This window comes from Stegostoma tigrinum, chromosome 19, assembly GCF_030684315.1.
Source record: "Stegostoma tigrinum isolate sSteTig4 chromosome 19, sSteTig4.hap1, whole genome shotgun sequence".
Lineage (NCBI taxonomy): Eukaryota > Metazoa > Chordata > Chondrichthyes > Orectolobiformes > Stegostomatidae > Stegostoma > Stegostoma tigrinum.
Window position 1 is genome coordinate 39,650,666 of NC_081372.1, and position 12,737 is coordinate 39,663,402.

Below are 12,737 nucleotides of genomic sequence, written 5' to 3' on the forward strand. Positions count from 1 at the left end.
CATTTCAGTAGTATCAGATTATTTTTGCTTCACTTGATTCTTTAATAGTCAAAAAAATTCCATTTTTTAAAAACAGTTGTGTTAGCAGAATTTTTGGAAAGACCTACACATATCTTTCTTCTAGATTTCTTAGTTATCACATTTCAGTAGCAGAAGATTTTGAGTTTAATTCATTTTTGGTTGTTTTATAGTCAAACTTGTAAAAATAAAAAATGCATGTGATTTTTCTCAAACGGAGTTCCGTTAACGGACGTTTTGGAGAGGCTTACATATGAACTGCTCTTTGAAATTATACATGCAGAAGTGTCTTTCTTTTAAATATTGCTAAATAAATCTTTTTTAAATTGCAGAGCGTTTTCTTTAAAACATCACGAAAGTTTTTTTTAAATCATAGGGGAGAGTTTATTTTTAAACAGAGTTGTGTTTATGGAGCTTTTGGAGAGGCCTACACATAGGTGGCTCAAGAGTTTATCTTTAATATATCAGAAGATTGAAAGCTGTCTGCTGGACCTCTTCAAAAGGAGTCATTTTTTAAATTCCATTGCTCAACTAAGTAATTGGTATTTTTTAAGTCTTTTTTATTTCTTATTTTTTGCATGCTTAATATTAATTCTTTGGGTAGGGAAAGATTGTTTATTTTATATATAAGGTGGTAGTGTAAGCTGCTTCTTTTTAGACTTCATGTCATTGTGGGCATATAAGAGACACTGTGTTAGATAGATAGTAGACTTAGCGAAGTGATTACATAGCAGAATCAGTCAGATAGATGGGGGGCTGTCAGGCAAGGTAAGAAGGTAGCTCAGAAGACTCCTGTGGCTATTTCCCTCTCAAATAGATATTCAGTTTTGGGTACTGTTGAAAAGGATTGCCTCTCAGATGAAAACAGAAGAGGCAGTCACATCTTGGCCACTAAGAACAAATCTTATGCTAGATAGGGCTTGAAAAATGGAAAAGAATAACTGTCAAGGGCACAGAGCAGAGATTCCGTAGCAATGAGCATGAATCTTGGACAGCACATTGCTTTCCTGGTGCCAGGATTAAGGACATGTCAAAATGTTTGAAGCATATTGTTAAAGGGGAGAGTGAGAAACTAGACTTATTGTGTATACTGGTGGGAATGACGTAGTAAAGAAAAAGATTAAGGTTTTACAGAGTGAACATGAGATTAGGTAGAAGATTTAAAAAACCTCCGAAGTGGTAATCTCTATCTTACTCTTTGTGCTAAGCTCAAATGAGGGCAAGAATAGAAGGTTGAAGGAGAAAAATCAATGGCTGAAGAGATGGTACAATGTTCTGAGATTCTTGGATTGTTGGGATCTCTTCAAAGGCAGAAAAGACCTGTTCAAAAAGGATGGATTTCACCTGTACTAAAAAAGAACCAATATCCTAGTGAGAAGATTTGCTAATTCTATTAAGGGAGAGGTTAAACTATTAAAGAGGGGTGGTAAAGGGATCCTAAGTAGCAGATTAAATGGAAAGATAGATGAGGATGGTTTTGAATCGGAAAAGAACAAGCTAATTAGAAAAGACAGACAAAAGCAAGTTAGAGGACAAAGTAACTTGAAGTAATTAAATTGCATTTATTTCAATGCTAAAGGTCTTAAAGGTAAGGCTGACAAACTCAGGAACATGGGACTGGGATGTCATTGTTATTACAGAAATTTAGCTGAGGTACAACACAGTGTGGAGCTGGAGGAACGCAGCAGGCCAAGCAGCATCAGGGCAGCAGGAAAGTTGACGTTTCATGTTAGGACCCTTCTTCAGAAAAAAGTCTTGATCCGAAATGACAACTTTCCTGCTCCTTTGATGCTGCCTAGCCTGCTGTGTTCCTCCAGCTCTAGACTATGTTATCTCTGACTCCAGCATCTGCAGTTCTTACTATCTCTGAGGGATGGACAGGACTGGCAGCTGAATGTTCCAGGTTTCAGATGCTACAGGAAGGATAGAAAGTGAGACAAAAGAGGAGGGAGATTGGTATTTTTGATTCAGGAAAACATTACCACTGTAACTAGAGAAGTATTTCTGAAAAATCACAGAGTGAAAACATAAAAGAGTTGAAATTAGAAACAAAAAAGGAAAATCACCTTGATGGGACTGTACTGTAGAGAACTCCCTATAGTAAGAGGAAAATTGAAGAACAAGTATGCAAAGAGATCTCAGACATATGTAAAAATAATCAGGTTATGATATGTGATTTCAATTTTCCAAACGTTGACTGAAACTATTCTCCTGTGAAATGTTTCGATGAAGAATTTGTTAAATGTGTTTAAGGACATTTTCTTTATAAATATGCAAATTTTCGTACCAGAAAAGGAGCAAAACTTGACCTTCTCTTGGGAGATAAGAAGGCAAACAACTGAAGTAATAACAAGGGAACACTGAGTTTGGTGATCGTAATTCTATTTGTTCTGAAATAGTTATGGAAAAGGATAAGCCTTCCATAAAACTTAACATTGTTAGTTGGAGTAAGGTAAATTTTAATGGTATTAGACAAGAACTTTCAAAAATTGGTTACAGTACTATTTGGAGGTAAAGGGCCATCTGATAAGTGGGAAGCTTTCAAAAGTGTGATCACGAGTTCGGAGTCATTATGTTCCTGTTAGACTGAAAGGTAAAACTGGTAGGATTAGAGAACAATGGACTAATAAAGATATTGAGGGTCTAGACAAGAATTTTTTAAAAAACTGTATCAAATATGGACAACCACGTTCAAATGAATATATACTGTTCAAGAGAGTAGGCGCATTCTTAAGAGGGAGGTCAAGCAAAGAGAGGAAATGAGACAGCCTTGGAAAATAAGGTCAAGAATAATCCAGAGGTTGTATAAGCACATTAACAGCAAGAGAGCAACGAGAGAGAAGGGCCCCTTAAAGATCAAAGAAGTCATCTTCTTGTTGAACCTCAGGAAATGGGAGAAATATTAAATGAATATTTTACTACAAAGAAAGAAATGGAAGCTCGAGAATGCTGGAAAATAAATAGTAATATTTTGAAAACAGATCACAACAGAGGAGGAAGTGCTAGAGGTCTCAGAAAATATAGAGGTGGATAAATCTCCAGGACCTGATCTGGTGTATCCCAGGATGTTGTGGGAAGTTAGCGAGGAAATTGTGGGGCCTCTTGCCGAAATATTGCTATCATCCATAACTTACAGGTGAGGTGCCAGATGATTGGATAGTGACTGATGTTGTGCCTTTGTTTAAAGAGGAGATGTAAGGAGAAGCCTAAGAACTACTGACCTGAGAGTGTGACTTGGGTGGCATGTATTATTGGAAATGATTCTGAAAGATAGGATTTACATGCATTTGAAGAGGCAAGGAATGATTAGAGATTGTTAGCATGGTTTTGTGAAAGGGAAGTTGTGTCTCACAAACTTGATTGAGTTTTTTTGAAGTAACCATGAAGATTGATGAAGACCGAGCAAAAGAACAGTGTTTGGCTGGGCTTTAATAAAGCCTTTAACAATATTACGCATGGTAGACTAATTAAAGTGAGATCACATGGGATTCAGGGTGAGCTTGCCAATTGGATACAAAATTGGCTTAAGGGCAGGACAGAGTGGTGGGTTGTTTTCCAGGCTGGAGGCCTGTGGATAGCAGCGTCACACAGGGATCGGTTTTGTTAGAAGGTGTGGATGACAAGTTTGCAGGTGACACCAAAATTGGTGGTATAATGGACAGTGATTGCAGAGAGATCTTGATCAATTGGTTCAATAGGCTGAAGAGTGGCAGTAGGAGATTGATTCAGATAAATGCAAGGAACATTTTGGTAAAAAAACAGCAGAACTTGGACAAATAAATGTAGGGCCTTGTGTAGTGATGTAGAACAGGGAGGCCCAGGGATTCAAGTACATAATTCTTTAATGTTTATGTCACATATAGATAGTACGGTTAAGGCGGCATTTAGCATGCTTGCATTCATTGCTCAGGCCTTTGAGTATGTTGGGATGTTATGTTGAGGTTGTACAAGATGTTAACGAGACCTCTTCTGAAGTAGTGTTTCTTTCTGGTCACCCTGTTATAGGAAGAATATTATTAAGCTCGAGTCCATTCAGAAGAGATTTACCAAGATGATACTAGGAATGGAGGGTTGGAGGTAATAAGCAGAGGTTGGATAGGCTGGGATTTTTTCGACTGGAACACAGGAGGTTTATAAAATCGTGAAAGTTTTAGATAAGGTGAACGGAAGATGGCTCTTCCCAAGTATGGGGGATTTCAAGACTAGTGGGCATTTTTTTAAGGCAAGAAGAGAATGATTTACAAAAAAAGATGAGGGCTAATGTTTTTTCTTACACTTTTTTAAAAAACACATTGTGATTCAAGTGTGGAATGAACTTCCACGGTAAGTGGTGGATACGGGTCCAGTTACATTGTTCAAAAGGCATTTAGATAAATACATGAATAAGACATCTTTGGAGGGATATGGGCGAGGCACAGGCAGGTGGGACTAGTTTAGTTTGGCTCTATGTCAACATGGATTTGCTGGGCCAAAGGGTCCATGTCCATGCCATGTGACCGTAAAGTCGTATACAACTGCAACATGACTTGCCAACTTTTATATTCGATACCCTAATCGATGAAGGCAAGCATACCCTATGCTATCTTTACAATTTTATTGGTGTTCTTTGAAGGATGAGTGGATAAGGGGGAACTCAATGATGTACTGTATTTAGGTTTCCAGAAGGTGTTTAACAAGGTGCTAAATAAAAGGTTACTGCAAAAACAGATGGTGTCGAGGGCTAGATAAACATGGATAGCAAATTGGCTGGCTAAATTTTAGATGACAAAGATAGATAGGAGGGCATATTGAAGAGAGGACACAGAAGGTTAATGTCCCAATTTATGAACATCCAACTTATGAGTGCAATTCCATACAGACCCAACATACGAACATTTCCTGTACTTACAAACAGCTACTTTACATCAGCCTGCACTGCATTCCAACTTGCATACAGAGGCCAGAACAGAACATGTTCACAAGCGGAGACTGCCTGTGTGGCCAAGTTGCATGTGACACAAAATTAGGTGGGAAGACAGGTGGTGAAGATCATGTATGGAGTCCAAGTAATGTAGACAAGTTAAGTGAGCAGGCAAAAACTTAGCATACAGTTTATGCCCTTTGGCAGGAAGAACAGAGGAACTGAATACTATTTAAATGGAGATAGTGAAGTTTTGGTCCCCTTATCAAAGGAAATATACTGGCATTGGAGGATGTTCACAGAAAGTCCACGAGGCTGACATCACGTATGGAGGAGCTGTTTTATGAGCAGAGGTTGACTAGGTTAGGCTTATGCTCATTGAAATTGAGAAAGAGGTGATTTATTGAACTACAAAAGATTCTTTGGAAACTTGACAGGATAGATATAGAAAGATTGTTTCCTCTTGTGGGACAGGCTAGCAACAGAATATAATTTGAGTGTAAGTGGTCACACATCTAAATCAGAGGTTCGGAGGAAACTCATCCCAGTGTAGAGTATCTGTGGGGTTTTTTTTAAATGGCAAAGTGATGTTGAGGCTGGGTCTTTCAATATGTTCAAAGCAGAGATAGATTTTAAATTAGTAAAAGAATCAAGGATTGTATAAAAATGTCAGGAAAGTGGAGGTGAGAATTCTGATTAGCCATCAGATGAAACAGATCAAATTCTATGGTCTGAATGGCCTACTTCTGCTTGTCTTATAATCTTATAAATTTCATTGTTAAAAGATATCCAAAACCTGGAGGTTGAAGTTTCTGCTAATTCTTCAGCATTCCAGGATGCCACACATTTTTCCCCACTTTGAAATGCATCAATTTTTTATCCAATTGCTATACTGTCCTGCCTTGTACCTTAACCTTTCAACTATCAAAATCATTTGTGAAAACAACATCTTATAATTCTCCAACTACTTCATTGAGGCAAATGTTCTCATTATTAACTGACATCATTTTTAAATCACTCGTGAGTTTGTATTCATGTCATGCCTTCTCATACAGAAAAGGTAAACCAATAAACACAATTAGAAATTCTACTGCAACATTAGGAAAAGGATCTGGGTGTTTACTGCAACTTGTGCCACTCCCACTGTAGGTGCACTACAAAACCTGCCCAGTTAGAGACATTACTTTACTAATGCATGATTGTGGCTTTAAAGCCACAACTCTCTACCAGACATAAATCAAACTAAAATGAAGCTGACGTGAAGATAAATTTTAAATGGCAGATTAAATCGAGGCACAGTAGTAATCTGACACTGAAGGTTCCCCAACACAGCTCTAACAAATGTTGTGGAACAAGCCACCCCTAAGTAGTTTCACGCTAGCCCAGAGCAAATCCCCTTGTGCCTAGGCATTGATTAGGCATAATGACATTGAGAGAAATTTGTACCACATGTATTAAGTAAATATGAAACATCCAAAAAGATTTTTAAAGTAAAGTGAAGGTGGGAGACCCCGAAGGAAGCGGGACACTGGCCGGCGTTAAGTGCGGACCAAACCCCAGAAACAGGAGAGAGAAAAAGCGGCGCAGCCTTAGTTTCACCCTCGGAAGAGAGACCGCAGCCTGGCCCCTGCCCAGGTGAACCAAGACCAATAAACCATGATGGCATTCCACAGACCAAAAATACACCCACAGGTTCAACTGACGATGAAAAGGCGCTTCCTCTTTCTTTCCCTCCCCCCGCTGACTAATCCGGTAGGCCGGCTGCCCGTCTAGCTGGGCGGCTCGGTTCCAGTTTTCTCAATGGGAACGCTAGCATTCGAGTTCCGCCCAAAACAAACAGCGCGGGGTGTAGATCACCGCGAAGGGGAGTTCCTACTGCTGCAGAATTGGCTGTTTCCCCAACACCCACACCATCCCCCATGGGGCCCTTCCCCAGAAACCAGCGACTCTCAGCCTACAGCAAAGAGACAGAGAGGTGGGGTGGAGGGGCAGGCCCCTTTTCACCCGCCTGCCGGGCTCAGCCCGCAGCACCTCCCCACCGAAAACTGCACAGAAGAAGGTAGAAAGGCACAAACACCCACACCCTGTAGCCCCGAACTCACTCTTGCTCCCGGTGGTCGCCATCTTGTGTCGCTACCGGTCGCTGCTGACCTCCACCGGTCGTGACGTCAGTAAACGCGGGAACTACCAGCGGGGGCGCGCTCCGCGGGCCCGGCGACGTCAGTGCGTATGGGCGCGCCTCTGCATCGAAGCCACCCCCAACAACGAGGAGGACTCTCCCATCCCCCCAACCTGGACACTACGGGCGGGGGGCGCGCCTCTTTCCGTCCCCCTCCGCGGCGCGCGCCCAGTGCTCGCTCTCTTCCGCACTCCGGTTGCTCGAGTGTCCTGCCTGACAACCCCCCTCGTCGCTGCGCAGATAATTTCCTCGGCGTTTCATTGTAATATGACGCTCCGGGGGAAGAAATTGCAAAGCTTTCCGATATCGACCCGTCACATTCATTGGTTTAGCGCTTAATGCTTTTAGTTTTAGTTCAGCTTTCTTTAGTCACAGGAGCACGCCAGAAATGCACATGCAGCTCGTTCATTCTCAGCAAACAGGAAAGAGAGGTAAGGGTAAGATTTGCAAGCTTCCCCCCACCTCCCTTTAGTCCTCAGGATAAATATCTGTTTCCAACATCACCTGCTTTTGTCTCACAAACATGCTGTTTCTCGATCACCCTTGCTGAAACTTGCCAATCTCAGTGTTAGATTCTTGGGGTGATTATTTCGAGTGGAGTGACCAGGAATTTGCATCTTCCACTCAACGAACGAATGGGTTTTACAGATTTAGAAAGAAATTTTAAATTGCTTTCTTTTGATGAATATGTCTAATGATTGCTGGCTAAGGAAGTAGTGGTTAAGTGTCCCTGCAAGACTTAATAGTTTGTGTAACGGGACCCACGGTAATGTGGTTGACTCTTTAACAACTACCATCTGAAATGAACTAGTAAGCCATTCAATCGTATCATCTGCTAAAAAGTTATGCCTTTAAAGAGAGGAGATACCGGAACATCTTCCACGATATCTGGAGCATGTCTGCAGACACTCCAAGTAGGAAACTCCATATGATGGGTTGGGGAAGAACATACCCAATGCTGCCCTCATCCTGATGGCCGTGTTGGTGTGTGGCTGCATCATCCTCTCCATAGACCCTCAGTATGCAAAAGCCAAAGGTCCCTGCGTACTGAGGTTCTACCTGTGCCTGGTGTTGCAAGGAATGGAACTGGCCTTGTTGCCACAGAACAGTCCAAGAAGTTGGACTGTTCTGGATGTGAGTGCTCGGTGAGCTGCAAGGTGAGTTTTCAGACATTTCGTCACTTTTTTTTATTTGAAAAAAATATACTTTATTCATAAGATGTACAAAAAATAAAACATATTTATACTCCTACCCAGTCATGCGAGCCGCTCTGGGTTACCCAGGGGGTACGTACACCAACTAAAGGAAAAAAAAAAGAAGAAAAAAACAAAGCAAAGAAAATACCCCGGCAGTCATCACCCCGCACAGTCCCCGTTGGCCCCCTGACCAGTTGGGGAAGGCGCCAGCTGGGCCCAGTTACCAGATAGGGCCCTTTTTTTCCATTCTGGACGAGGGGTTTCACATGGTGGTCTTTCCCCACCGCGCCTTGGCGGCGGCTGCCCCAAGCTTTAACGCGTCCCTCAGCACGTAGTCCTGGACCTTGGAGTGCGCCAGTCTGCAACACTCGGTCGGGGTCAGTTCTTTCAGCTGGCAGACCAGCAAATTGCGGGCAGACCAAAGAGCGTCTTTCACCGCATTGATGGTCCTCCAGGCGCAGTTGATGTTGGTCTCGGTGTGCATCCTGGGAAACAGCCCATAGAGCACGGAGTCCCGCGTCACAGATCTGCACGGGACGAACCTCGACAAATACCACTGCATCCCCCTCCAGACCTCCTGCGCAAAGGCACACTCCAGAAGGAGGTGATCGACAGTCTCGTCCCCCCTGCAGACACCTCGAGGGCAGCGTGCGGTGGCGCAGAGATTCCGGGCGTGCATAGAGGATCTCACTGGCAGAGCCCCTCTCGCCGCCAGCCAAGCAATGTCCTTGTGCTTGTTTGAAAGTTTTGGCAATGAGGCATTCTGCCAAACTACTTTGGCAGTCTGCGTGGGGAACCACACGACGGGATCCACCCTCTCCCTTTCCCGAAGGGTCTCGAGGATACTACGTGCTGACCACTGCCTGACGGCCTTGTGGTCAAAGGTGTTTCCTTTCAAAAATTTCTCCATGCAGGACAGGTGATACGGGACGGTCCAACTACTCGGAGCATTCCGCGGCAACAAGGCCAGGCCCATCCTTCGCAACACTGGGGACAGGTAGAATCTCAGTAAGTAGTGACACTTGGTGTTTGCGTACTGAGGATCTACGCACAGCTTGATGCAGCCGCACACGAAGGTAGCCGTCAGGGCGAGGGTGTTGTTCGGTACGCCCTGTCCCCCATTTTCTTGGCCTTTGTACATGGTGTCCCTGCGGATCCGGTCCATCCTGGACCCCCAAATGAAGTGGAAGATGGCCCGGGTGACCGCAGCGGCGCAGGTCCAGGGAATTGGCCAGGCCTGCGCCACATACAACAGTACCGAAAGCCCCTCGCACCTGACAACCAGGTTCTTACCCGCGATGGAGAGGGACCAGAGCGTCCACCTGCCCAGCTTCTGCTTCAGTTTGGTGATACGCTCCTCCCAAGTCTTAGTGCACGCCCCAGCTCCACCAAACCAAACACCCAGCACCTTCAGATAGTCTGTCCTGACGGTGAAGGGGATGAAGGAGCGGACGTCCCAGTTCGCAAAGAACATGACCTCACTCTTACCCCTATTGACTTTGGCACCCGAGGCCAGTTCAAACTGGCCGCAGATGCCCAACAGCCTACTCACCGACCGACGATTGGTGCAGAAGACTGCGACATCATCCATGTACAGGGAGATCTTGACCTGAAGGCCTCCGCTGCCTGGGATAGTCATGCCCTTCAGGCTCACATCCTTCCTGATGGATGCGGCGAAGGGCTCACAGAGCACACGAACAAGGCAGGAGAGAGCGGGTAGCCCTGCCTGACTCCAGATCTGACGGGAAAACTGTCTGATTCCCACCCGTTGATCGAGACTGTGCTAACGATGTTGGTGTAGAGCAGCCGGATGCAATTGCGGATGCCCTCCCCGAACCCCGATTTGGAGAGGACGTCCCTCATGTAAGCATGAGAGACCCTGTCAAAGGCCTTCTCCTGTTCCAGGCTGACGAGGCAGGAGTCCACCCGCCTGTCCTGCATGTAGGCAATCGTATCCCTGATGAGCGCGAGGCTCTCAGCGATCTTCCTGCCCGGCAGTGCACAGGTTTGGTCAGGGTGAATCACCGACTCCAGGACAGACCTGACCTGGTTGGCTATGACCTTGGCCAGGATTTTGTAGTCCACGTTCAATAGTGAAATGAGACGCTAATTCTTAATTTCTTCCCTCTCTCCCTTCCTCTTCTAAATGAGGGTGATGATGCCCTTCCTCATGGACTTGCACATTTCCCCTGCCCGAAGCGCACTATCGTACACCTCCAGCAGGTCCTGGCCAACCAGGTCCCACAGAGCGGAATACAGCTTGGACCGATAAGCTGTCACTCCCAGGACTCTTATTCCTCTCCAAGGACTCGAGGGCTCTGGTCAGCTCGTCCAGGGATATCGGCCGGTCCAGCCACTCGCTCGTGCTGTTGTCTAAGACCTCTGTGATAGACGACAGGAACGACTCGGAGGCAGTGCTGTCCGTGGGCTTTGTGTCGTACAGTCCGGCATAGAAGGATCTGCTGATCCTCAAAACGTCAGGCCGAGAAGACATCACCGAGCCGTCGTCCTCCTTCAGCCGGCTAAGCACAGAGCTCTCTTTGTGCACCTTCTGAAAGAAGAAACGCGAGCATGTCTCGTCCTGCTCCACGGAGCAGACCCTGGACCGGTAGATTATCCTGGAGGCCTCCGCGGCGAAGAGCGAGGCTTGCTGGCCCCTCACCTTGCGGAGGTCCTCCGTGACATCGACCCCCATCAACTGCAGAAGGAGCAGGTTCTGCACCCTTTTCTGGAGTCGCGACAGCTTTCCCCGCCTCTCTCTCGCCTTCCGAACACCCTTGAGGACAAAGAACCTCTTGATGTTCTCCTTCACCGTCTCCCACCAGTCGCCCGGAGACTCAAAGAGGGCTTTCACAGTTCTCCAACCGGCGTACTCCCTCTTAAGCTCCTCGACGTTCTCTGGGTCGTGTTGAGCTTCCACGTCCCCTTGCCGGCCAGCTGGTCGTCCTGTAAGTGACAGTTGGCTAGCAGGAGGCAGTGGTCAGAGAAGAACACCGGCTCGACACCAGTGGACCTGACCGAGAACGCCCGTGACACAAACAGGAAGTCTATCCTTGAGCGAATAGACCCGTCTGGCCTCGACCAGGTGTACCTCTGCTGCGCTCCGTCTGCAGGGGTGCTGAAGACGTCGAACAGCTTGGCATCCTTCACCGTGCCCATCAGGAATCTGGACGTGACGTCCAGTTGACCCTCCCCACCTGCTGTCCCCACGGCGGATCTTCCAACTGCATCGATGATGCAGTTGAAGTCTCCGCCCAGCATGACTGGCCTGGACGTAGCCAGCAGGGGTGGAAGCCGCTGCAGGACGGCCAACCGCTCACTCCGTACCGCTGGGGCGTACACATTGATCACCTCAGGGAGCGTTCCTGTAGTGACGTCAGCCACTACGAGGCGCCCCCCACACCACCTCCTGAACTCGAGAGATGGTGAAGTTGCGCCCCCGCAGCAGAATAGCCAGGCCCGAGGAGCGACAGTCGTCACCCCTTCGACCAGATTGAAGGCCCACAGGTCCAGGCGCCAGACCATTTCCCGTACCTGCTGAGGTGCGGTATCCCGCACTCCTGCAGAAACAGGAGGTCCGCCTTGACGGTGGTCAGGTAGGCCAGCGTGGACACTTCTTGCAGTGGACTTAACGCTGTGCATATTAATGCTCGCAACTCGTACCCCCATTGTGGGCAGTGACCGCAGTACCCTCCCTAAGTCCAAGGTCCAGCCCCTTCATCTGTCCCTTCATGCCCATTGCCCGGGCTAATTGCTGGACGCTCTTTGGGCTCAGGAAACCGTCCGTGCTGCCTTCTGGGTGGCATCCCTCCATCGGGGGTACGGAGGCAGGAGAGTCCGGCTCTAGGTCAGGCTGGGGACGCGCTGTTTCCTCCTTCCCACCTGGAAGTTCCAGGGGGCCCTCCAGGGCCCCAGCGGCACGTGACTGGGTGTCGGAGGGAGCCTGAGGACGCCTCCCGTCACCTGGAAGCGGGGTGCTGCTTTCCTTCTCCCTTGAGATCTTAAGCTTCTGCTTTGGGCGGGCCCCCTCCGAATCTCCCTCGTCAGAGGAGCTCTTATAGCTCCCCTGTAGCTGCCTCTTCCCGCCTGATGGTTGTGGTTCCTGGGCCCGCCGGCTGGCCTTCCTCCTCGCTTTCCAGACCGTCATCCACTCCCCTGGGTCGCCTGTTGCTGCCTCCATCGACTCCGTGTTGTCGGGGGGGAGCAGAGCCTGCAGGGGTGCTTTGCTGGCCTCGGGCCCATCCTGCGGGGCTGGGCCCTCCTGCACGACTTGGCCCTCCTGCACATTAGTGGGGTCCTTGCAGGGCCCTGGTGCCTTCCTCTCCTCTGGGGGGGGGCCGGCCCCGCATTGCCCCTGCCGGCAACCTGGGCGTAGCTGGTCCCCCGCAGCGTGCATGCCGTATAGAGGTGGCCCGCTTCCCCGCAAAGGTTGCAGCTTTTCTCT

The 12,737-nt window shown here is 47.3% G+C and overlaps 1 protein-coding gene and 1 long non-coding RNA gene across 3 annotated transcripts in view; one reads left to right on the forward strand and one right to left on the reverse strand.

Annotated features, from left to right (window-relative positions):
- Positions 1-12,737, reverse strand: part of LOC125461256 (ubiquitin-conjugating enzyme E2 variant 1-like) — a 96,130-nt gene that overhangs the window by 39,502 nt on the left and 43,891 nt on the right. The window contains exon 1 of one of the 2 annotated variants that reach the window (XM_048549796.2): positions 7,021-7,143. The exons of the other annotated variant lie outside the window; for it this stretch is intronic. Within the exon in view, the coding sequence (XP_048405753.1) occupies positions 7,021-7,042 (22 nt within the window). The 5' untranslated portion in view covers positions 7,043-7,143. Of the gene's footprint in view, positions 1-7,020; positions 7,144-12,737 lie in introns of those variants that run through there. 2 annotated transcript variants of the gene reach the window in all.
- Positions 7,233-12,737, forward strand: part of LOC125461257 (uncharacterized) — a 46,918-nt gene continuing 41,413 nt past the window's right edge. The window contains exon 1 of the long non-coding RNA XR_009446935.1: positions 7,233-7,528. This is a non-coding gene — a long non-coding RNA (uncharacterized LOC125461257). The remainder of the gene's footprint in view (positions 7,529-12,737) is intronic.